The sequence below is a fragment of the Haliaeetus leucocephalus genome, unplaced genomic scaffold, assembly GCF_000737465.1.
Source record: "Haliaeetus leucocephalus isolate CR32 unplaced genomic scaffold, Haliaeetus_leucocephalus-4.0 Scaffold188, whole genome shotgun sequence".
Taxonomy (NCBI): domain Eukaryota; kingdom Metazoa; phylum Chordata; class Aves; order Accipitriformes; family Accipitridae; genus Haliaeetus; species Haliaeetus leucocephalus.
Window position 1 is genome coordinate 916,037 of NW_010972624.1, and position 24,810 is coordinate 940,846.

Consider the following 24,810-nt stretch of genomic DNA (forward strand, 5'->3'; position numbering starts at 1 on the left):
AGGAGGCAGCTGCCTGCAGTGGGGCTGGGGGTCCTGCCAGAGCCCTGTGGCAGAACCCTGCACCAGGGGATGCTCTTCACTGCCTGGTGCTTGTGGCATGATGCTTCCGCCACTGTGGTGACTGCTATGTCCCTGCTGCTCCCCTCTCTGCTCCCACAGCCCCTTGCCTTCGTGCGACACTCCTCGAGTAGGGGGTTCTCGGTGCTCCGGGCACCCAATGGACAGCATCCCTTGTCTTGCTGCCTACTGGCTGCCCAGCCACCGAGCCGTGGGCTGATGTGTCCCCGAAAGGCTCTGCAGCACTGCCAGATAGCAGGGGATGCACTGCTGGGGTGATGCAGAGACCACCAAGGGAGCCATCGATTTTTCAGCAGTGAGCATCCCCTTTCCATCAGCAGAGGATTAAGCAGTGAGGAAACAGCATGTAGGTGGCAGGGCCAGGATTTGTCCTGGGGGAGATGTCCAAGGATGGACTGAGACTCCTGTCCCTGCTCCCCCCTTGGCAGGCATGGGCTGCCCGGCTGAGCATGGCTGGGAAGGGAGGAGCTTCCCCCCCATTAGCGGTTTGGCAGACCGGAGAGAGGCAGCTTTCTTCCACAGCCAGGGCCGGCTCCTTTTTTTTTTTTTGTTTGTTTTTTGTTTTTCGTTGGTTTTTTTTTTTTTGCAAAAGGGAAAAAAAAAAAATCCGGATCATTTGAAATGGGCTGTCCCCTGCCATCTTCCTTCAGCCAGAGTGGGCAGCTGGACAGGCAGGAGTGATGCTGGGGGCTGTAGATGGGGCACAGAGCATCTGCTATGCTGGGTCACGCTGCCGGCACAGGGCTTCATTCCTGAGCATGAAGTGCAAAACTCAAGTCATCCTGTAAGGATTTACTAGTGGGAGAGGCGATGATGGGAGGACCCCCTCTGCCTGCCCTGGCCATGGCATAGGCTGGTAGAGGCCAGAGAACCTGGCTTGGTGGCTGGGGTAGGCAGCACTCAGCACGGCCCCTCCAGCCAAGCAAGTGGGTTGGCAGGGCTGGTGCCATCCACCCAGCTGGGCAGCACAGGGGTCTACTACCAGCTGCAGTGCTTGGGGCCATTCTCCGGTGAATGTGTAAGCTGTGGCCACTCGCATGATGATAAGGATGGGGCATGGCCGATCTGCATCTTGTGGGATGCTCCTGCTGCAGCCAGAGTCAGCAGGAGGGGACGTGATCCTCAGTCCCTCTTCTACTCTCCAAGCCAGCGATGTGGGAGATGAGCCATGTCCCCTGGGAGCCACCCAGCATTCCCTGGCCCTGTGCTGCGGCTGCTGGGAGAGGAGCCCAGCCAAGCCCTCCATTTGGTCCTTGCCTTTCCCTCCATTAACAGACAGGTCAGACCCAGACCTGGGTTTCTCAGGGGTGAGGCCAGAATAACCTCCTTTTGCCAGTGGGAATATTCGGGTAGTGTGGTGGCAGGCCTGTGTATTCCTGTTGCCCCTGAGACAGTTTGTAAGACACCAGGGAAGGGCTGGACCCTGATTTCAATCTCCTCCTTCCAAAGCTCAGCTCCTTTTGCCATTTCCTGCGGTATTTCACTCCTGCCGATGAGGAGTGAGGGATTGGTGTAGATAAGGCAGCACAAACTAATCGCCTCCCTGCCCTGCTCCCAGAATGGAGCATCAGTAGATGTGGGGTGGGAAGGCGGGCACAGGTCGAGGGCCAGACATAGGGGTGTTCCCCATCCTTTACCAGCCTCCCCGCACGGGCAGTGCTGTGGCCATGCCGCTGCCGGAGCCATTCACTCTCTTTGCTTTCGCCCCAGGGAGGAGCCGCTTCCCTCGCCCCAGGAGGATGGAGGTCCTGCAGCTCCTGCGCCTGCTCCTCACCACCACCATGCTGGGCCTCTCCCAGACGGTGAATCCCTTTGTGGCCCAGCAGACTCCCCCAGACCCTTGCTATGACGAGAGCGGCGCTCCTCGCCGCTGCATCCCTGAATTTGTCAATGCCGCCTTCGGGAAGGAGGTTCAAGCCTCCAGCACGTGTGGCAAGCCCCCGACGCGGCACTGCGATGCCTCGGACCCCCGCCGAGCCCACCCACCCGCCTACCTGACCGATCTCAACACTGCCTCCAACATGACATGTTGGCGCTCGGAGACCCTCCACCACTCACCCCAGAATGTCACCCTCACCCTCTCCCTCGGCAAGAAGTTCGAGGTGGTCTACGTCAGCCTCCAGTTCTGCTCGCCCCGGCCCGAGTCTACCGCCATCCTCAAGTCCATGGACTATGGCAAGACCTGGGTGCCATACCAGTACTACTCCTCACAGTGCCGTAAGATCTATGGCAAGCCCAGCAAAGCCACTGTCACAAAGCAGAACGAGCAGGAGGCCCTTTGCACCGATGGCCTCACAGACCTCTACCCTCTCACCGGCGGGCTCATCGCCTTCAGCACCCTTGATGGGCGACCATCTGCCCAGGACTTTGACAGCAGCCCCGTGCTCCAGGACTGGGTGACAGCCACCGACATCCGCGTGGTCTTCAGCCGCCCACATCTCTTCCGTGACCTGGGCAGCCGGGATGCCGGTGAGGAGGAGGGGGGCACCAGTTCAACCCCCTATTACTACGCGGTGGGGGAGCTGCAGGTCGGTGGGCGCTGCAAATGCAACGGACACGCGGCACGCTGTGTGAAGGACAAGGAGCAGAAACTGGTGTGTGACTGCAAGCACAACACGGAGGGTCCTGAGTGCGACCGCTGCAAGCCCTTCCACTACGACCGGCCCTGGCAACGGGCCAGTGCCCGTGAGGCCAACGAGTGTCTGGGTAAGTGATTTTTAAATATTTATCTTTTTACCACGGCTGAAACGCTCAAACAGGGCATTGGGGGAGGAATTGATGGGTGCTGAGCTGAAGCAGTGGAGTGTGCTTGTCCAGAGATGCTGGGGAGCATCCCTCTTGCTGGAGGACTGGGAAAGTCTCAAGCATCTGCCCTGTCTCTGCTGCGGGTACCCCTGTGGAGGTGCAGTGGTTTGGCCATGAGCCAAAGCACCAAAACCATCTGAAAAAACACCGGTGTCTTCCAGCTGGTCAGCAAACCTTGGTGTGGGATGTGAGATGCCCGTCTGGGGGTGTTTCCCTTGGGCAGCAAACCAGCTGTCCCTGGACTGGGAGGGGGAATCATGGCAGTCTCCTACGAGGTGTGCTTTGGGGTAGGGAGCAGGCAGCAAAACCTCGCAGCGATTAAGGAAATACTTGAGATACCCAGATTCAACATTTTATCATTTGCATGTGGTCTGGCATGGCGCTTTGTGTGGTGGTTTTAGCTTGTCTGTCCTTGCAAAGGTTTCCATGAGTTAAAAATATTGTCATTGAAACAAAATATTTCCAAAACATCAAACTGGCATTGCTTGGCTGTCCCGCTCAAAAACCTTTGTGGGATTTTGGTGGAGGTTTTTGCCTTTTCCCCTCATTTGGGATGGGGTTGGGGGATGCCAGAGCCCTGTGAAGGTCTGGGAGAGGGAGGAACAGCCTCTCGCTCCTCCTGGACTGGAGCCCAGGTCCCAGGGGGTGGCAGGAGGATGGAGACAAGGGAAAGCCGTACCATTAATCAGCTCCTGAAAGGCTCAGTGGATGTGCCAGAGGTCAGAGGGACTTGTTAGTATTTGTGATCGATGTCTTGTTGAGATCCCAGCTGTCGGCTTAAATATATATATGTTACAGCAGATTTCTTCTAAGAATGGCTAAAAAGGCAGAGGATTCAAAGCAAGTGCTAGAGCTTCACGCCCTGTGGGAATGTGTCAGCCCTTGCGTTTTCCCACTTGTCTCAGAAAGACGAGTGTTGGAGCAAAGCTCAGAATAAAACCCTCAGCTCTGCACCCTGCCCACGGCTGCTGCCTCCAGATGCTGGCAGGTCGGGCAGGGGAGGGCTCTGGCTGGTGGGTGAACCCATGGAAACCCCCTGGGACAAAAGAAGGACTCCGACCCAATGGCTGCCTCCCTTGTGGCACCCCATGCCGCATCTGCCTCACCGCTGAATCCTCCAGTGAAGCAGCATAATGGCAGCGGAGGTGGCCCTACTGGCACAAAAAGGGTTAAACCGGAGGAGGCTTATTTTGGGGGAGCATCTGCAGATCTGCTGTTCGTTTGTCCATCGCAGGGTGAGGGTCCTGCTCCTCAGGGCCGTGCTCCTGAGCATCCCTGCCCCCAGCTGCATCACCCTTTTGGCAGATGGGCTGAAAAGATAGACGAGGGAGGGAAGAGGAGGCGGGGGGCGCAGCGCGGTCCCTTCAAGCTCCCCCCGACAAGCCCTGTGCACAAAGACCCTTCCCCGAGCTGCGTGTGAAAGTAGTTTTTCCTGTTGATTTGCTCCCCTTCTTTCTCCCTTTCCCCTCTCGGGCTTTGTGCCCTCTCTGAAGGGACCTGAAAGAGCTTCTCCATCACCCGCCTCCGAAGGGCTTAGCGGCTGAAAGCTGGATTAGCTCCCCGAGCCTTCCCCTCTGTGCCTTTCAACAATGACATCTCCCCAGCCAGCACGAACAGACGCAGCAATTAGCACCAATTAAAAGGAGAGGCCGCCCTGGAAGTTCCCTTTGCTCAGCCTGGGGGCTGCGGGGTTTCGGACTCTGTCCTGTGGCCGGGCATCGGTGATATTGGCTTGTGGTGGATGGTCGTGCGTGGCTGAGGAGGGGTGAGGAGGAGGAGGGTGGATGGATGCAGGAGCTTTGCAACCCAGTGCCAGCTGAGGGGCAGGGGTCGGGGGCTGCAGCACCCCAAAAGTGGATCCAGGTGGAGCCATGGGGCTGGTACAGCTTCAGGTTGTGTTGGGATGTCACCTCTTGGCTCTGTGCTCCCCAGCGCCCTTCAAGGGGGTTTGTCCACCTCCAGTGCATGGGAGTCTCTGCCTGCTCCAGCATGGGGACAAACTGATGTCCTGCACCATGTCACGGTGCTGGGACATCCATCCACGCACCTGGAGGCAAGGACAAACTTTTCTTATTTCACAAGGATTTCTGCATCTGGCTGGTGTGGGAAAATGCAGAGGTGAAACAGCTCAGTGACACCTGAGGTCTGAGCATCGGCATGGGGCGCGACCCCACCAGGCTGCCGTAGGGTGGCCGTGGCATTCGCAGGGACATCGCCACACTGTGGTGTTACAGGAGTCTGTGACTTTGGCAGGCAGGCAGGTTTGGGGATGCCGCAGCCGGGACGGCGACGGTGGATTTGCCACGCTGCTGGCTTGGCAAGAGGGCACGGTGCCAGCTCCGTGCCGCAGGGTGCGTGGCCCCATGCCTGGTGGTTAGAAAGCAGTGCCAGCAGTCTACGGGCACAGGGACCTCTCCCAGTACCCCAAAAGGGCTGCGTTCCTGCGGGAAGCTTGCCCTGCCAATACTGGGGTGCTCTGTGTACCCTCTGGTGTGCCCTGCCCAAAACAGGGGAAAGAGAAGGGCAGGAAAGAGAGAGACGTGTCCCCATCCATGTGCGTCTCCAGCTTTTAGCCTGGGTCAGGCTCAGTGAAGGATAATCCTGGCAGAGCAGCCAGCGGGAGCAGGATCGCCGAAATCCCGAGCCCCCCCATGTGATGCATTAGCTTTATTCTTGCAGACTCACGCCTCCTCCTTCCCACCGCTGCTGCCGGTCCCTGCCTGCACATGCGGAGCTGCTTGGGGCAGCCCAGTCACCCCCTCAGCAGGCCATCCCCGAAACACCCGGCCTGGGGAAGGAGGGGGGAAGCGGATTAGCACAAGGCAGCCACTGGAAGTAATTGATGCACTCGCTGGTAATGCGGGAGCTCTTGTTCCCTTTGTGGCCGCCGCGGCGGGAGCACTCCCCGGAGCACCGGGATAATGCACGGGGCTCACTTTGATCCGGGGGGCTCGGCAGGGAAGGGGCTGTGCTCTTCTGGGAAGACCTTGCTGGCTGCTGCTCCCTCCGCTTCAGGCTGGGGGACTGTGGCGATCGATCTGGGATGCCAGTGCCTGAAAACACCAATCCCCAGAGCGGTGATGGGATTTAGAGTATCCCATGTGCTTCCCCCTCTGCCCCTTCCTGTACATGTTTGCTTTCTTTTTCTGTCTTGGTGTTTCCCATGCAAAAATTATCTCGGCAATCCCCCAGCGAGCTGGCCTGGGCTGTTTTACCCTGTGGAGCAGGACCTGTGCTGCCAGTGACCTGTTGGCGGTCACATCTGCAGCCCCTTCCCTTGCTGCATCCCCCGCAGCGGGGTGCTCCTCGCCCTCTCCCCAGCAGATGTGCTGGAAACTGGTGGGTTCCCAGCAGCGCCAGCCACGGTCCTTCCCCAGGGAGAGCAGCGGGGAGTGATTTGGGGTAGGTGATAGCTTTTGGAGGTAGGCAAGTGGGCAGCATCCCCCTGCTACCCCTGCCTGGGCACCTGCTCCCCATGGGGTGCAGCATCCCAGTGGATCTGGGGTGGAGGGGGGAGGCAGCCACCGCGGTAGAGGGGATTAACCCTTGTCTGACTATCCTGAGTCCTGCTTCTGCCAGGATGGGGCTGGAGTGGCTCAGCCTTGTCCCTCGCACCCCTGTTCTCAGCTCGCAGCCTCTTGGGGAGGACTCTCTACTTCTGCTTCTCCTCCCGCTCCTTGGCGGTAGAGGTGCAAGCCCCAGCCCCTCTCTCCAAATATCTTCCCCATGATGGAAGGGCAGTGCAGACGGGAGGGAAGGGGCTTTTCTAGTCTCGGTTCCCATCCCTGGGGCGGAGGTGCAGCCCCATCCTGCCCCACCGTCCTGGCCGGGCTCTCCTCCAGCCAAAGCAGGGGCGTAGCTCGAATCCGCTGCGGGTTGGCAGCAGCAGCTGGTCTAGGGTTTCGCTGAGCCGGCTGCCTTTGCTAATTATTCCCAGGGAACTTGTAGGGGCAGCGAGCCCCCCTCCTGCCCTGTGGGCTCCATCACCTGCCATGCATGTGCCCCAGTGCATGGCGCTGCCTGTCCTGTGCTGGCATCCCTGCCCCAAACCCCCTCGTGCCATCGCCCTGGGCTCCTCCATCCGCAGCAGCCCGGAGGAGAAAAGGTTGTGGGGTGGCCAGGGCCTGGGCAGGGGTTCAAATACCGTCAAAAGGGGGACAGAAGGTTGCTCCATTGCAAGGTGTCGACATTTAATTAGTCTATTATTGCAAATTATTAGATCTTGTGATTGTTTAATTGATCATATGATTGTTTAATTGGGCATACTGTACAAGGGCGGAAGCAAGCTACCACGTAATTAGCCCCAAACTGTGCAATTAAATTCTTATTAATACCCCAAACAGCAGGGAACATTCAAGCCTTTAATTAGTGATTAACGGGAGACAGACAGAGCTTGCAACCGAGTCGGCGCTGAGGAACAGTGCAAGTATTTAGCTGGGTAAGAGGGGGGACCCGTCTGCCCCGATTAGTGCCGGATGGCTGCGCTGGGGGGGTGAGGGGATGGTCACGCGTGCTGGTGTGGCCCTGTCCCTGAGCAGGGGACAGCCACCCATCCCAGTATGGCCAAGCCCAGCCAGGTCCCCATGTCGGCTGGCCGGGATCACGCCAAAATCCTGGCTTGGTTCCTGCTAAGCCAGCAGCAGGTTTTGGACACCCAAACCAACAACAACCCAGAGCGGGCAGCATCACTGCCTGCAGGCAGAGGGGACGATATGGGGCAGGAAGAGGAGGTTTGTCCCCAAAAACTGGCTGCTGGGAGGATCTGCAGCATGTTCCCAGGGAAGGATGGCCCCAGGGCTGACGGGGACGTGCCAGCCGGGAGGGCCCCCAGCCTGTGGCAGGGTGGGTGATGCCACGAAAACGGCCTGGCCAGTTACTCTCTCACCAATTAAACTGGAAGCAGAGAGGGACCCGCGCCGAGGGCAGCGAATCATTTACCTGACCTTTCTCCTCCGCTGCCCATCACCGCCTCTCTGGGCTGCCGTCCCCTCTCCTTCCCCAGAGGATGCCGAGGGTTCGTGGGGGCGGCCCTGATCATTCCCGGGGGACAGCAAAGCTGCCTTTTGGGGTGACCCAACTGGTCTTTCAGTGATGCAAGGGAATAATGAGGCACCTCTACCCCCAAAAAATAGCTCCTTTGCTGCAGTTACGTGTGGCTGCCTCGGTTCAGCGGCACAAACCACTCCGGCTTGTCTCTGTCCCGTTATCTGGTGAGTGCAAGAGCAGCCTGGATGTTGGGGTACTTCACCGCATCTCTCCTGGCCCCAGCAAAGCCCAGCTGAGCATCGGCACCCCTGGCACAGCAGCATCCCTGGCACGGCAGCATTCTAGTATTTGCTGCTCTCCCTCCAGGCGCTGCATCCCAGTGCCTAGCCCCGTGTCAGAATTTGCCTCAAAAGTCCCTATTTTTCACTGGCACTGGGCAAAAAAAAAAGAGCTCAAAAGGCACAAGCCCCTAAAGGCACCTACCACCACACCGGAGTGTTATTTTGATGCCTGCCATGTGATTTTTACACTAATCTCATAACACGGGGGAGCTCCGGGGGGAGCTGAGGTTTAAGCGCATGGTGCCGGCAGCACTGAGGCCGGCACCAACCTTTTGCTCAACTTATCTAAGCCTTCGAAAAGGCTCTTTTTTTAAGGGCTGGAGTTTGCTCCGGCTTTCTTACCCCAGCGTTTCGGACGCCAGAGCAACAAGGCGGTTGAGGGAGTGTTTGATCTGCGTGGGCTGAAGCTCCCACCGGCGCTCCTGGCCAGGGGGGAGGCAACTTCACACGACCGCCAAGCCAGGCCTAAGCAGTTAAATCTGGGCTGACACGTTAATGAATTTCACAGTACGCCTGGAAAAACTCTCACCCAACCTCAATTTACCAGCACGGGGAGGGGGCCGGGGCTGGGGGAGGAGGGCGCCGCATTTTGCCAAAGGAAATCTTGTTCCCATTATCTTTTTGTGAGATTGTTAAGCAGGACCGGGCATGGCTTTGCCTTTTTATCTCGCACACGTGGAATCGGGCAGGGGGGGCTGTGCAGTTCCTGTGGCTAATGAAAAAATAGCGTGCGTGTGTGTTTGCAGGAGCATGCACATGTGCGAGCATCTGTGCATGCATATTCGTGCATGTGTGTGTATGCCCACACATGAGCATGTGTATGAATATGCACGCTTGCACATGTAAGCATGCATGTTTGTGTGCATGCTAGTGCACACATGTGTGTGCACATGTAACAGTATGTGGATATTTCTGTGCACATTTGTGTGTATGCATGTGCATATTTACATGCTTGTGTGCACATGAGCTTGTGTGTGTGCTTGTGCACATTTGTGTGTGCACACATCTGTGCATGTGCACACATGGGTTGCTATGTGGGCTTTGTGTGTGTGCACATGCACACAGGGTAGAGTCTTAAATATAAGGAATTTGGGGGCTCCGTTGGTGATGCTGGGGATGGCACCCTGTGAGGCAGCAGGGGCAACACCGTTGCACCCCCTGGCACGAGGCGGTTGGTCTTGCCGAAAGGCCGGCTGGGCTCTGTCACCGGAGCCGGCTGCCAGGGAAGGGGCAGGGGGGACAGTGGGGCTGCAGGTGCCCAGCTGGCACTGCCAGACCCCCCCGCTGCACCCCTCCATCCTGCGCTTGCCTGCCTTCGGCCGAGCGGTGCCCCATCCCTACATGTGCCCTTTCTGCTCTGCCCTGACCTCCCGGCACCGGTCCTGTCGGGCGGCAGATACTGCACATCTGGACGCCACACTGGGGCCAGCTGTGCCGTGCCGTGCCCTGCCCTGCCCGTCCCACTCCCACAGTGCAGGCAGCCCTCGCCCCCAGCAGCAGCGGAGGGCACCGGGGCAGCTCCAGCCCACCCAGGGGGGCTCCCAGGTTTCACCTCCAGTCCTCACCCTCTCACCTTCTGTTGCAGCCTGCAACTGCAACCTGCACGCCCGGCGCTGCCGCTTCAACATGGAGCTGTACAAGCTCTCGGGCAGGAAGAGTGGCGGCGTCTGCCTCAACTGCCGGCACAACACCGCAGGGCGGCACTGCCACTACTGCAAGGAGGGCTTCTACCGCGACCTCAGCAAGTCCATCACAGACCGTAAGGCCTGCAAAGGTAAGCTGGGAGGTCTCCATGCAGGCAGCACAGGTGATGTAATCTCTCTTGGTCTCCTTGCTCTTCCCTCCCAACCTTGGGACAACCCCTCCTCACACGAGGGGTTTCTGCTCCCCTTTGCTTTACCAGCTCCTTCTACTTTTGCTACCAAAATTACCTGATAATATCCCAAGCAAAGTGGAAGGCTTGCAGGCATTCACCTCCCTGTGGGACCCTGAGTCCCCAGTGCCGCCTCTATGCTGGGCATTGAGGTCTCAATTTTTGCTCCAGCCAGGGAAGAGAGCACTTACCAAAAAAATAATAATAAATAAAGCAAGCAGGATTTGGCTAGGTGCTGGAAGCAGGGAGAAGGGTAACTGAATATGGCCCAGCTCGACATGTAGGTCGGAGCTGGGTACGGGTTTGTGGGACTGGGGACACTGTGGGTGCAGTGCTTCCTACCCAGGCTGTGGCTCAGGTCCCTCCGTTTTCAGGGCTGAGGATGGAGGAAGCAGAGGGGCCCTGGCTACCTCCATCTGCCTGCGCCTGCCTAATGCAGGCAGCAGCCTGCAGTCCGTCAGAGCAAGTCCTGCTCCACCATCCTTGCAGGGCAGTAATTGTGGAGCATTAAGGTGATGGAAAGCATCTCGGATTCAAGGTGGGTCCTCCAGAGGGGACGGGGTGGCAGAGCATCCCGGCGCGCCCAGGAGCTGGTGGGACATGGTGAGGGCTGATGCTGCCGTGCAGGAGAAACACCAGCGAGCGATGCCCGGGCTGCGGCAGAACGGAAGAATGGGGTCCTGCGGCAGGTCCCCCCCTCGCAGACAAACCTCCCGCCCCTGCCCGTCCCCTTGCCAAGCCACGGGCAAGTCTCTGCCAGGCCGGTCCAGGGGGTGCCGCTTCCGGAGGGCTGGCAAGGTTTGCCCGTGGTTTGGAAATGCTGCAAAGGTTCAGCCTAGCCAGATGAACATGTGCACGAGGGCCGTCCCCTGCTATGGTGCATATGTTGAGGAGGATCTGGCAGTAAAGGCGGTACCCTGGGTCTTGGGAGCCAGTTCCTGGCTCTGCCTTAGGGAACTGAGTTAATAAAATCCCTGATGCTTCTGCTCCTTTGGCTGCCCCTCCTTCAGTAAAGCAGAGAGTGTTTCCACCCCTTTCTTGTACTTATCCAGTGGTGGATCTGTTGGGATTGGGAGCTCCTTGGAGCATGACCAGCACCTGGGAGCCTGCCTGCCCAGTGCCATGAATGGGAGCTGGTGCTGCCAGAGAGATATATAAATATATGGAGATGTGACAAGACAGTTTGGGCTTGGTTTTTCCAAAGACGAGTCCGGTACCTACAGCTCAGATACCTGCACTCCTGCAAGAAAAAAAGAAAGAAAAGGAAAAGCAAGGCTCATGACAGCAGATCTTAAAAACAGGCTGCTGTGAACTGACATTTGCAGCTTTGAACAAAGGTCTTTGCACCCACCGCAGCACTGGTCCAGGGCAGAAGCTGAGCATCCCAGCAAAGGCAGATTTTGCAGGCACTAAGAATGAAGCTCGGTTCGTATTCAGAAGGCAAAATACTAGCCCAAAGGCCAGGGACTATTACATTTTGTTTAAACAAACCCCAAAGCGTGTTACTAAATAGCTATCCAACCATGGTTCGTCTCTGCTAGGATGCAACGTCTTTGAAATAGGCACAAAAATATCAACTGCAGATTGCGCAAGCCTGCATCTCCTGCTGGCAACTGAGCGGAGCCCTCAGCCACCGACCAGCGAGCAGGGAGGCGAGCTCTTCCCTCCAGCCACCGGCCCGCCAACAGCCGGCGTCACCGCTGGATGCTGTGAGACGGAAAACTGGGAGCATGGAAAAGGCAGAACAACCTACAGGATTAATTCAATGGTGGTAATTGAAAAGTCAAATAAAGAATGGCTGTGCATTAATCCCTGTAATTTAAACAAAGCTGTAAACCATGAGCTTTCTCCAATGAAAACTGGTGAAGCAGTAGCAGCTAAGCCTTAAGACGCAAAAATACCCTCAATATTAGGTGCAAGACATGCTTTCTGGCAAGCACAGCTCGGTGAGTTAAGCTCCAAGCTAGTGACTTAATCCACCATTCAAGCACTGTGGGCCAGATCCTGGCAACCGGCAGGACTGCGAGCAGCAGGGCTCGGTGTGTGGGCAGTGGGCATGGAGCTGCACTGTGCCCCTGGCACCTGCATTCTCTGGTGCCAGGATGGGGTCCCCCGGCCAGCCCCCCTCTGTGGGTCAAGTCAGGACAAGGAGGGATGGAGATGCTACAGCTGGCATGGTGGGATGCAGGCATGCTGGGGTGTGGGACTCGTCAGGGTAAGGACTGAGTGCTGCCTGGGATGCTCTTCCCATCGGAGCGCGAAGGAGCAATGGATTTTCATGGGACTGCAGGAAGTCCCACCACGGTGGGGTGAGGGGCCAGAGGGTGGTCTGACAGAGACCAGGCTCATCTCCCAAAGACACCTATCTGTTGCGGACGTAAGATGAGCAAAACTGCCTTAATTGCTGATCCAGGTAAAACATCAAGAGTCATTGAAAGCCTTCTTCCACCACATGAAGAGGGATCTGCTTAGATGAATTGGATTCTGATTGTGCTGAGATTTATGTCCATCCTTAGACTCTACACCAGGAATACACTGCTGGGGCCCAAGAGATTATCCACAATGTGTGAAGCTAAGCGCTTGTTTAAATCTTTGCTGGAAGCGTGCCTTTGGCCATAAATTTTTTAGGGCACAGACTGTCTGTCCCTGTGCATGCAGAGCAGGAGTGATGGCTGCAGGGATCTCTGAGCTCTCCCTGCACGGTTATGTCTCCCAGACGAGTGGGTGTTTGGTAGGGCTTGTGCCCAGCTGCTCTGGGGTGGGTTGGACTTCGCTGGCTGGAGATGGGCACAGTGGCCCTGGGAGCACTCCAAGCACCAATGGTGGGGTGAGAGCCCCTTGTTCAGGGCAGCACCAGGGTGATGCTGGTGGCACTGGGCAGCTCTTTCCAGCACAGGTGGTGATGAGGATGGGTGATGCTTCATGCCCAGCCCCACGAACAGAAACCTAAGGCTTTGCTAGCAGAAAAGAGACAAAGCAATGGATGGTTTCCAAGAGGTGTACCTGCCAGCTTGTCAAAGGCACCTGCTTCCTCCAAGTGCTGCAGGATCCAGCCAAGCCCACACAGAAGAGCCCTGTGGAGTAGGCATAGGGAGACCATCAGGATACAACTGGAGCAGCTGAAAAGTCCCAGAGCGTAGTGGTTCGAAAGAGGGCGGTAAACTCGATGTTCTCCTCCAGGCAAAGCAGCGGTGCTGTTCCCATGGGTCATCTGAGGCTGGCCAAGCACTGGACCATCGCTGCCGGCTTTGCTCCTTGCAGTCCAGGGCTGGACCATCCCATGATCTCAGGGCCTTTGAGGGTCCCTGGTGAGCTGACAGCGGGTGTTTGCAGAAGAGCTGGGAAAGCCTGGCTCACTGGGGAGAGCCGGCCGCCCTGGCAGGAGACAAGCCTGTTGTGACTGAAGAAAGACCCCGTGTTTCCGACAGCCCTACGTCATGCCAAGACTCCCTCGCTCGCTGCCATTTGTTATCACAGCTGAGCCCCCAAAATATCCTTGTCAAAAAGACGTCCGCTTCCAGTCCCAGCCAAGATCTGATAAGGATGAAGCATCTGGTCCCCATTAGAGGCTGCTCACTCTGGTTTCTGGCCGTGCAGGAGGGGGCCTACGGAGCAGTGCCATGGTGCTCCCACCAGTCCCATCTGGTGAAAATTAGGGAAACGATAACATCAGGGGGCAGGCAGGGGGGGATGTTTTTGTTTTGCTTTGGAATCACGTTCAACTCTTACACTGATGGAGGCCAAGATAACCTCCTCCATCTCATAGCCAGTCCAGTCCTGGGCAGGCAGATGGGAAGGTCCTCTCCTGAGTGAGCATCTGCTTCCCGCACCCCTCCTCATAGGGAACCCCTGGTGGGTCCGTCATCCAGTGTTGTGTGATGGAGAGTCACTTTGGGTCTGTCCTGAGGATGGACACCCAACTTTACCCACCTCAGTTGTGGCTTTTTCCCTGGGGAGGCTGTGGTGGAAAGCCATGGGGTCATCCTTTCATTGGGGTCTCCAGGAGGCAGGATGGGTATTGAAGCTAATGAGCTTGGGAAGCATCAAGAAGATCCACTTCAGACCATTCTAAGACTAAAACAAGGCTGAAGTTTGTTTAAAAGCTCAGTGTTGGATCAGCTCTGTGGACTGGAAAGCTCAGAGGTGGGGGAGCAAGTGGAGAAAACGCCATTTACTGCTGCGACAGGAACATCGCCCTGGGGTTGAGGTGGGAGAATAGCAGACCCAGGCGGGTGTCTGTCCACTTTCTGTCCCTGCAGTGCCCTCAGTCCCACCCTGGCCATGGACAAGGGTTTACATGGCCCCATGTGAGTCCCGCTCCCTTTGCTTGCACAGGACAAGGCTGGCAGCAGGTGTGGGGCTGCCCGTGGAAATCCCTCCTCCTGCCTGCGTGCATGCCAGGCTGTCCCCAGAGCAGCTGCACGGCAAAGCCGGCAGGAAGAAGTTGTTCTATTGGTGTCCAGACCTTAAATGCCAGCTGGAAGCTGCAGGTGCCTGTGTGAGCTATGGGGTCTCCAGGGGCTCACTCTGAGCATCCCCATCAGTGGAGGCTGTACCCTAGCCAAGCCCTTCATCCGCTTGCCCTCCTGCCCATGCTGCTTGCAGCACACACGGGGCCATGTCTGGACCCGTGCGTCTTGGCTGTGCCAGCCCCAGCGGCTACTTTCCACCGGTGTGCTGGAAGGACCCACTTTCTCCTTGCCTCTCCAGGGGTGGCATGTTGGGTCCAGTTTGGGATTTGCATTGTGCATCACCTCTCATGTAACCTTTTCTCTCTCCCACCCAGCTTGTGACTGCCACCCTGTCGGCGCGGCTGGCAAGACCTGCAACCAGACGACGGGGCAGTGCCCATGCAAGGACGGCGTGACCGGCCTCACCTGCAACCGCTGTGCCAAGGGCTACCAGCAGAGCCGCTCACCAGTGGCCCCCTGCATCAGTGAGTGCTGCCGTGCCCTGCCCTGCACTTGGGGACCCACGTTGGGGAATGCTCTGCTTGGGCTGGCTTCAGTGGGTGCCTCTCGGTGCCCCACCCACGTGTGGGCAGCTTGTAGTGGGTGGGAGGTTGAGATGAGAGGGTGTCCATCCTTATGGACGTCCTCCAGGACATGGTCAAGTTAGGACAGCTGGGTCACCTTCTGGGGCCACCCGTGCTTCACATCCCTCAGAGCAGGAGGCTCTGAAAGACCCCTTGGGTTAGTGCTTCCAGCTGGCTGAAACAGCTCCGCTAGGTCATATCTTCAGCTGCAGCAAGGTGCCCTCCTCACCCAGCTGAGCCCTGAGTGTGGTCAGGTCTGGGGCAAGGCCAGATCCTGTGGTCAGCATAAAATGGTGTTTGTTGTTGCAGTGGGTCTGAATTTGACCCAAGCAGCAGAGGAACAACTTACTGCCCTGCAGCATCCGCTGGCACTGCTGGAGCCGTGGCAGTGGGGGTGAGCTGGCAGGGCTGGCTCCTCTCCCTCTGTTCTTCCCCAGATTTGGGGTTAGGACAGAATTTCCCCCACGTTTTGTCACCAGCCATCCCAAGAAAGTGTTGTCTTTGCCCACGCTTATCCTTGTGCTGTGCAGCCTGGAGCACACACCGATCAGCCGAGCATTTGTCTGATGCCCAAACTGAGTTCAGATGAGCTGAGGACCCAGAGAGCATCCGTCCCTGAAGCACATCCTCTGCAGCAGCAACTTAGGGCTCTTGGGCGCTGCAGCATGTCAGCCTGTCCCGATTGACTGAGCTCAGTTTGGGCATCTCTAGGTCTGTTTAGTGGCCTGCAATATTCAGGTCAGACTCGTCCTATCATCTTTCTTAGTGAGCTGCTGGAGGTGACCCACAAAATCTCCTCTGCACCCCGCTCGCAGAGGGCTTTTGCCCAGGTGTCATTCCCAGACTGGGGATCCCTTTTCCCTAAGACATCTCTCACTTTCCCTTCCAGAGATCCCTGCCATCAACCCCACCTCCCTGGTCACCAGCACGGAGGCGCCTGCAGGTAAGTGCTCCGCATCCTGGGCTGAGCTCACAGCCCCAGCCCTGCCAGAGACATCCCATCCCACCTCCCCTCTCCCCAGCACACCAGGGAGAAGGGTTGAGCCCCGCCAAACCCTTTGGCAAAAAGATTAACGGTGAAAAATTTTGGCGAACAATTTTGGCCAAAAAAATGACTGAGGTTTGAAATCCTATAATTTCTGGAAGGGGACTGACAAAGCTTGATGGGGCTTTCTCAGGGAAAAGGTTTCTCCATCCGCTCCGGGGAGGAAACCAGGGATGCAGCCTGCCAGGGCCTCACCACCCCTCAGCAGGTTATGGCAGGGCTTGTGGGGTGCAGCACCTATGGCTCAATGGGTGCTTGCGGGCTGGCTTTTTTTTAATCTCCTTTTATCAGTGCCAGTGCAAGAGGTCTCTCCTCGGTGCCTTTTACATCCGCAGGGCCTTGGCTCTCTGACCAGCGCCAGGGCAATGGGGGTCCAGCAGGCTGCCGGCTGCAGGCGGGCTCAGGAGCCCCTATGCCGGGGAGTGGGCTGCCAGATCTTCCCTGGGACATGGGTGACATGGGTCTTGCCTCATCCAGGTCCAGAGGAGTGAAGTGTCTGGGTTTGAGCTGCTTGTCCTGGCTCTGTGGGCTGATGGGACTATGGGAGGACTGATATCACTGCTACTGTCACCCAGCCAGAGAGCGGGGCAGCTCCGGTGGCAGGTTGCAGGCTTTGCATGGGAGAGGGATGCATTTCTGCCACTGTCCTTAGAGCTCCTCGAGAGCCACCCTGGCTTCCCCAAGCTGGGGCAGCAAGGCTCACGTCTCCACGCATGCTGCAGGTTTGCTCGCGCTCTTGCAGAGGCTCAGCTAGGGCTGGGCACTGGTGGGTGCATGTATGCCGCCTGCTCCAGTGGGTTAGGCTCCCTCTTTCAGCCCGGCCACAGCTGCCAGGGCCCCACTGAGGTGCCCTCAGCTCTCACCCTGACATGGCACATGCCGATAGCACCAGTGGTGTGCCGGCCTCCAGAACCTGTCCTGTCACCGCCACACTCAGTCCTCCCTGGCACTGCAGGATGTGGCCCAGCAGATGCCATGGCAGACAGGTAAAGCAGCTGCTTTGTAACTCCTCCCCGACTGCCCCTCTTCTATCAGCCACCCCCTGCCATCTCTTCTACCTTCCTGGCACCTCTGTGCCCTACGTGGTGGTCACCAGCAGTGGAAGCGGATGGGCTGTGCTGATGCCAGGCCAGGTCTTCAGAGGCACACGTGGCTGTGTGTCAGAGGGGGCCGTAGCAGAGCTTTTCTCTCCTCCATCTCCTTCCGCAGTCCCGTTGGCACCGTAGCGTGGCTCTTCCTAGCCATCCCACTGTCTATCCCTCTGGAGGGATCCCAAGTTAGGTCAAGGGGGAGAAGCTAGGGAAGGGAGCAGCCCTTTTCCTCCTTGGGCCACCCTTCACCTTGCAGTCCCCAAGACCGTGGTCTTCTCCTGCATGCCAGCATGGGGGAATAGACACTCTGCACCATCCTCCACTCCATCCCATGGCATGTGGTCCTGGGAAGACAGCAGGGGCACCTCCAGCTCCCCATGCCCATATTTAACAAGGAGCTTCCCTGTGCCCTGTTCAGGGTACGTCCATCCCAGGGGAGCCTGCGCTGGGTCATGGAAACCCGGTGCCCTGCGTGCATCCTTCTCCCCAGCTTTCCTTCCCACAGCCACCCCACTTTACGGGTAGAGATTGCCAACAGCCCCTTCCCAGGCTGGTGCATGCGTGTGATGTGCTCCTCAGCCTTTTGGGAACATCTTCCAGCATGGCCCCTGCAGCCACCTGCATGTACTCGGTGGCTGTAGGAGGGGGACTGGAACAAGGGGTGTCAAAGGTACGGAGCTATGGAAGGAGTAAAGTGTGTGGAGGGGGGTGGAGGGGCGAGATGTGTGGGAGGAGGCTGGTGGCTCGGCTCGTTGCGGAGTGGTCCTGGCCCCTGTACGCATGCAGATCACATGTATTGACGCAGAGGCTGGGAGTGCTGCACAGCCCGGCACCCACGGACACATTTCAGCCCTCCGGGCCCTGCTCTGCAGAGGGGCTGGGCAACAGGAGGTGTTATCAGGATGTGAGCCGAGCAGCCCTGCGTGGATCTGGCAGAGGTTTCACTCCACGCTGTGGCAGCGGAGGAGAGCCGTTCCTTGGTGGAGTGTGCGTCTGGTGCAATGGGACGACTGTAAGAGCTGAGCTGTCTGTGACGGTAACACTGCTTGGGGAGGCTGCGCAGGACGGGGCAGACCACCACCACCTCTACTCCTGCCTGCCCTGCTTGCCCTGCCTGCCCCGCCTGCTGCGAGGGAGGGAGCTGGGAACACCGGGCTTTATGAAAAGGAAAAAAAAATGGGAGGGGAAAGGGGGATTTGGACGGTTTTGTTGCAAACAGAGAGTGACACATGGAGCAGAGTTAATCAAGGTGACTCCCCTCCAGTGCTTTATAAATAGGAACGGTCTTAGAGTGATGTCTGATATTTTCAGCTGCGTAAAAATAAATGGCACTCACTGGACACCCGGGTGTTTACTTTGTTTTAGCGGAGCAGGTCTGCCTTAAACTGCCTCTAGTTTTATCTGTGGGTTTGTTGTTTTAAGATTTCTGGCTTCTAGCTTGAATATCTTTAATGCAAAGTAGCTCGCCTCTGCCCAGAGTCTGCGCCAGGGGAGCAGGGGACCTGGTTGTGGTCCTGCTGCCCCCTTTGCTGGGGGGGGGATCAGAGATGGGGCAGGTGATCCTGCCTTGCCCAACTCTGCCTGGGGTACCCTGCCTCCGGTGTGCTTGTGCTGCAGGCAGGGCTGGCCACAGAGGTGCACCCTGCCTGCTGCCTGCACCCTGCCTGCACCCCTCTCCCCTGGGAACCTCCGGGCTCTTCCACAAGCAGGGCACTCCCCGAGGGGGCTCTCAGACCCCCAGCGCCTCAAGATCCTCCCACCCCAGGCCGCCTCTGAGCCGCTTCTCTCTCCGTTCCCCCCCCTCCCTCCCTGCCTCTGGCAGCAGGTGCCGGGCTGCGGGAACAGGGGGACATTGTTCGGGGCTGCCATGCTCAGGTGCTGGGCTTCCCCCCCTTTCCCCATCCTCCTCCCTGCTGGGGTCCCATCCCTGGGTGCGTCCGGGCTTTTCACTGACGTTGCCATCCTCTGCATTGCTCTTCCCAGCTTTCTTCTGCTTTTCCAACCTTCTGGAGCCTTTGAGGTCCGGCTTTGATCCCTCTGCCCAAGCGGCCAACTGGCTTGGCGGCAAAATGTCCTGGGTCCACTTCTCGTAATTTTTATTATTATTATCTTGAAATATTTTCCACTTAGTGGGGAAAAAAAAAAATCCTTGTTCCCTGTTAGCAGAATTAACAAAACTTGTGGAGCGCAAAACAGGGCTTTAAAGGAATTCAAAGTCAGCAGTAAAAGATTTGCAGCCATAACACCTAATTAAGTTACATCTCTCTTAAAACAAAATATTCCTTCTTTTTTTCAAGGCGAGGAGAAGTAAACCAGATGTGCAAACTTGCCGCCTCTCACACATGCTCCCCCCCCAGAGATGTGGGATGCCCGTGTCGGGCTGGTGGCTCTCTGACTGCCTCCTCCCGCGCGCGTGCGGCTTCACCCGGTGCTTGCCCCGCTCTGTCCAACCATCCCACGTGCCGGCTCCCTGCCGGCAGCAGAGACATTGCCCGTGCATACGGTACTACTGCCTGCACCACAGGCCGATGCCAGACCGGCATCAGCAGGCAGCGATTCGGTGGGCGCACGCCCGTGGCAGCCATCACCCCGATGTCCGTGGAGGGTCCCACCCCTCGCCAGCATTTACCGAGTCTGCCGCCGATACGGGTCTCTCCATCAGTGCAGGGAAGCTTTATGGTGGCACTGGTGAGAGATGGCCGAGGGGCGAAGCCGGGAGCTAGGACTACCTGCGCCGTGGCTGTAGTGGGGCCAGGGGGGCCAAGAGCTCCCCTGGGACACAAACGGGACCGAGCAGTGTCCAGGACAGGGCTGTAGCATATCCCAGGGATGGATCAGTGTTTGGGATGGGACTATAACGCATCCCAGGGGATGCAGCATTGTCTCAGGGTTTGGGGTTGCACTTTCACAGCCTCAGACTGGGGCAGGTCTCTGCCAGCCCCTCCACAGGGCTCGGCTGCCCTGTCAGGCTGCACAGACATGGCAGGAGGGTGGCTGCAGGCGGAGACTAAACTTGGTCTTTCCACTACCCTGCAGCATGTGTAGCACCACGTCTGGGAACTTTAAAAGGGAGCTGGGAAGATGGGGGATGCCCTGGGAGCTGCCAGGGGAGATGTGCTCCTGAAGCAGCTTCTCTGAAGGCCATCCAGCTTCTCCTGATGGTTTTGTGGGGTGGACAGAGAGCGTGCTGCCCAGCTGGGCTGGCAGGGCAGGCAGAGCCGCGGCCGGGCTCCCTCGGACCTGCCTGCGGGAAGAGCAACCACCCGGCACGTGGCACCCTGGCAGGCATGGGAGGATGGAGCCGTGGTCCATAGCTGTGTCCCGCTGTGGGGCTAAGACCTTGAGTAGAGCCCTGCTGCGGGGGGGACACGCTGCGGGGACAGGACTAGGTGCTCAGGGAGAGGCGGTTTGTGGAGGTGCGGGCAGGACCCAGCTGCCCCCCCAGGTGGAGACTGAGCTGGGCAGCAGCCCTGGCACCCCTCGCCTGGCCACTTTGCCAGCCGCAGCACCCACACCCGCCGCACACGTGGTGATGGAGGCCTTGTGCTCAAAGGCAAGGAAGGGAAACGCTCGACTTATTTGGTCTTTTTTTTTTTTCTTCCCAAGTTTTTTACATAAATTGAGCAGGAATTGATTTTATATTTGAGGAGTGTTTCTCAGCACAAAGCCGAGATTAAAAAAATCCCCAAACTAATCCCAAATTGTTGATTCCCAGTACTATTTTCTGACTCTTTGGAATCACTGTTTTATGATGTTAATCATGAGCAGGAGCCCAGGGCAGTTAACTGGTTTTCTTTCTGCTTTTCTTACTTTTCTTTCTTCCCCATTGCCGAGCGAGGTGGGTGGTAGGTTGGCCAAGGCTGCCCTGCAGCCCAGTCCCACCACCCATCAGCCCGCCACCCATGGGCTCAGCACCAGTGTGGCCTCGGCACCGTGTGGCAGCCACCCTGGCCATTGTCCTGGTGGACGCTCTGGTTCGTGCCACCCTCCTCCACCACGGCACCTAGTGCCCATGGTGAAGCTGTGACCGATGCCAGCTGCAGGATGGTTTCCACGCCCCACGGCCACTCCTTTCGCCACCTGGCCCTGCACGTTGTGGCGCTGGCAAACTGCTGCGGTGGCATGGCTCCCAGCTCTGGCTCCAGTGGTGGGAGCACTGCAAATTCATGTGGTCTTGCATCTTCGCCGAAGGCTTGCACAGGGCCGGGACCCAAACTGGACCCTGCGGTGGGTGAGGAGGGGCATGCCCTGCACCCATCCCCAAAAAATGTCTGGTAGCCCCTCCATGCCAGGGCGGTTGCTTCGGCACACGGACAGCTTCCTCCGCTCTGCTTGGGGAGGAAAAGGGCACCCATCCTGCTGGGCACTCCCCAAAATAAGGTGGGAGCTCCCTTTTGGAGTGCCCTTCAGGTAGCAAGAAAAGACGGAGCAGTGTGCCAGGGATGGGGCCATAGCATGTCCCAGGGCATGCAGCAGTATCCAGGATGGGGCTGTGGCATATCCCAGGAATGGGAGCACCTTCAGCACTGTGGCCGAAAGCTTCAGTGCACTCAGTAGCCACCCCATGCAGGGGGACCCTGTGTCCCCTCTGCAGCCAGCACCGCTGTCCCAGGGGATGCAGCAGGGCCAGGGCAGCTCTGTCAGCCCAGGCAGAGGGGCAGCACAGCAGCACCGGGGGGGTGGGGGGTGTGTGAGATGAGAATTAGGGCTCACCCCCCTCTGCCAAGAATTAGCTTCGTGCTGCGCCGCTTCTATCGATGACAAATTTGGAACAGGCAGCACAAAGTCCCCAATAAAAAGGAGCCGGGCAGAAAGGAGAGCAGCAGAGCTCAGGGCAAGTTCATGCTCCTGGGCTTCTTTCTTTCCTCTTTTCTCCTCCTCCCTTGGCACAGGGAGCTGTTATTCCTCTGTCTTCCCCCAGACCCTTGCCTCCATCCCCAGCGATCGCTGTGGCAACCCACAAACAAAGACAACTTCAGGGACTGCTGGCTCTATCCCGGGATGCAGGGCCAAGCTGGAGAGAGAACGTGCAAGGGGGAGAGAAAAGAAGAAAGATGGGCTTAGAAAAAACATGCCATTTAGAAAGAGACAAATTGAGATGTTCAAAGGAAGATGGCAGGGGGAAGAAAGGAGGAGAACTGGGCTGCTTCAGGCAATTGTTGGGATCAAAGCCTTTGGGGAGAAGGAAAGAGGCATTCCCTGCCCTCTCTCTGCTTGAGATGCAAATCTGGGGTCTTTAGAAGTGCACAAAAAAAAGCCTCCTTGAGGACATGAGTCTCTCCCAAGAGCTGGGGGACAGCAGGGAGGGATGCTGCGTGGGGTGGAGGACAGCCTGGTGGCCTCCCCAGCTGTTCTGGAGCAGCCTGAGCAGGGGATGTTTGGGCAGCAGGAGCAACCTGGCAGAGCAGAGCCGCTTCCCTTACCCACCTGCTCCCCCTGGCCTGAGTCCCCTTCCCTGTTTTTGGGACACCGGTGAGGTGCAGGTCTCTGGAGGGGCTGCCCCATGAGGATGCTTCCCACCACCCCAGGCCCTGAGGGCTGAGTCACCCCTGAGGATCACAACCCCCTTGGCCTGGGGTCAGACCTTCCTTTGGGTCCCCTCCCTGCAGGGCTGATAGTGGCATTGGTGCTGAGTCCCCTCTTCTCCACGTCGTCCAGGTTTGCATGGCCACAGCTGTCCTGATTGACTCTCCTTGGCCATGGCTCCTGCCCGCTCTCCATAGTGGCCACCGTCACCTCACCTGCATTTCTCCCATCCATCCCCTTCTGCATCCTGGAAGAGAGTCCCCAGGCTCCCTCCACCGCCTCTGTGCTGATTTATCCTGCAGGACACCATTACCATCAGCACAGGAGGTGACACGTTCTGCTCAATGGGCTCAAAGCCACTTGGTTTCTCTTCCCAGCTGATGTGGTGTCAGTGTTCGTGCTGGGACTTGAGCCCCCAGCCCCTGTGAGCTGCCAGGGGGGCAGCTGGACTCACTGGACCCCCATCCCCAGCAGCAGCCCAGGCCCTGGCTCAGGAGCCTTCTGGAGGGTGCTGGGATGTGGAGTACCCACCACCCTCTGCCAGGCTGGGTCTCGCTTCTGTCCCCTCTGCCCTGTTCCCTCTTCCCTTGCGGTGGGACGGGACCCCACATGCTTCAAGCCCCTCGGTGCTCAACCCTCTGTTCTTCCTCCACAGACTGTGACTCCTACTGCAAGCCAGCCAAGGGCAACTACAAGATTAACATGAAGAAGTACTGCAAGAAAGACTATGGTAAGGACTTCCTCCCTCCCTGGGCCATGCTGGGCTTTGCAGCTGAGGGCTGGCCACAGGCCGGCCATGGGTGGGGGAGATGCAGATGTCCCAGGGGATGGGGAGCACCCAGCATGGAGAGAGGTCCCCAAATCAGGCCTCCCAAAGGTGCAATGGATGAGGCAGGTGGGGCTGCTGGGGACAGGCAGTTCCTGTTGCCAAAGCTTCCTTTGGGGAGCAAGGCAAAGCATCCCCCGTCACTGTGCCTCCCCCTGTTTTCCCTCAGTGGTCCAGGTGAACATCCTGGAAATGGAGACGGTGGCCAACTGGGCCAAGTTCACCATCAACATCCTCTCTGTCTACAAGTGCCGTGACGAGCGGGTCAAGCGCGGTGACAACTTCTTGTGGATCCACCTGAAAGACCTGTCCTGCAAGTGCCCCAAGATCCAGATAAGCAAGAAGTACTTGGTCATGGGGATCAGCGAAAACTCCACTGACCGGCCAGGACTGATGGCCGACAAGAACAGCCTGGTCATCCAGTGGCGGGACGCCTGGACGCGCCGCCTTCGGAAACTGCAGCGGCGGGAGAAGAAGGGGAAGTGCGTGAAGCCCTGAGGGGTTTCCACCCATCCCGTCCCATGCTGTGCTCAGCCTCAGCCCGGCTGTGCATTGCTAGACTGCACCCAGAGACTCTGTACATATATATAGTGTGAAAGGACTCTTCTGTCTATAGTGTATATTTTGGCAATGGTTTCCCTTTGTATGTGCGGGTGCACGCGTGGGTGTGTGTGGGGGGTCTTTTTCTCTAAGTGTGTATTAAAAATAACGCAGTATTGACAAACCTTTAATGAGGAGCAAAGCGGAGCGAGATCCCGTGGGTGCCTGTCACCTGAAGGAGCTTGAAGGGGATTGGTGTCCTGCTCCGGGCATGCTGTTCATAGCACTCATTTTCTAGGCTTTTCTTTTCCCTTTAACAAAGTCTTCTGCCCGGTGTTGACATCTGAGTTGACAGCTCTCCCTTCTCCAGTGTCCAGGGCCTGCCACTTCCTCGCTTTCTGAAAATGTGCTGCTGTCAGACCTCTCTCTGCCCTTCTCCTTGCCCAGTAGGAACAGGAGGTCAGAGCCTTCTGTCCTTCATCCTGATGTGCATATGGGCAGGCTGAGTGGAGACCATCCAATGCTGCAGAGCAACCAGCCCCAGGAGCTACACCAGGAAGAACAAATGAACTTTCGCAAGGCCTGATTCTCTGGTGACCTCAGGTTTACATGGACCAGCGCTGCTGCCTGGGGCAGGACCCATGTGATGCTGCACTGCTGTGGA

General features: G+C 57.8%; 1 protein-coding gene across 1 annotated transcript; it reads left to right on the forward strand.

The window, feature by feature from the left end:
• Positions 1-1,817: 1,817 nt before the first annotated feature.
• NTN3 (netrin 3) lies at positions 1,818-24,104 on the forward strand. The gene is made up of 6 exons (XM_010565241.1): positions 1,818-2,784; positions 9,796-9,984; positions 14,870-15,019; positions 16,008-16,061; positions 23,436-23,510; positions 23,776-24,104. The coding sequence occupies exons 1-6, from the start codon at positions 1,818-1,820 to the stop codon at positions 24,102-24,104; spliced, it is 1,764 nt and encodes a 587-aa protein (XP_010563543.1).
• Positions 24,105-24,810: the final 706 nt, after the last annotated feature.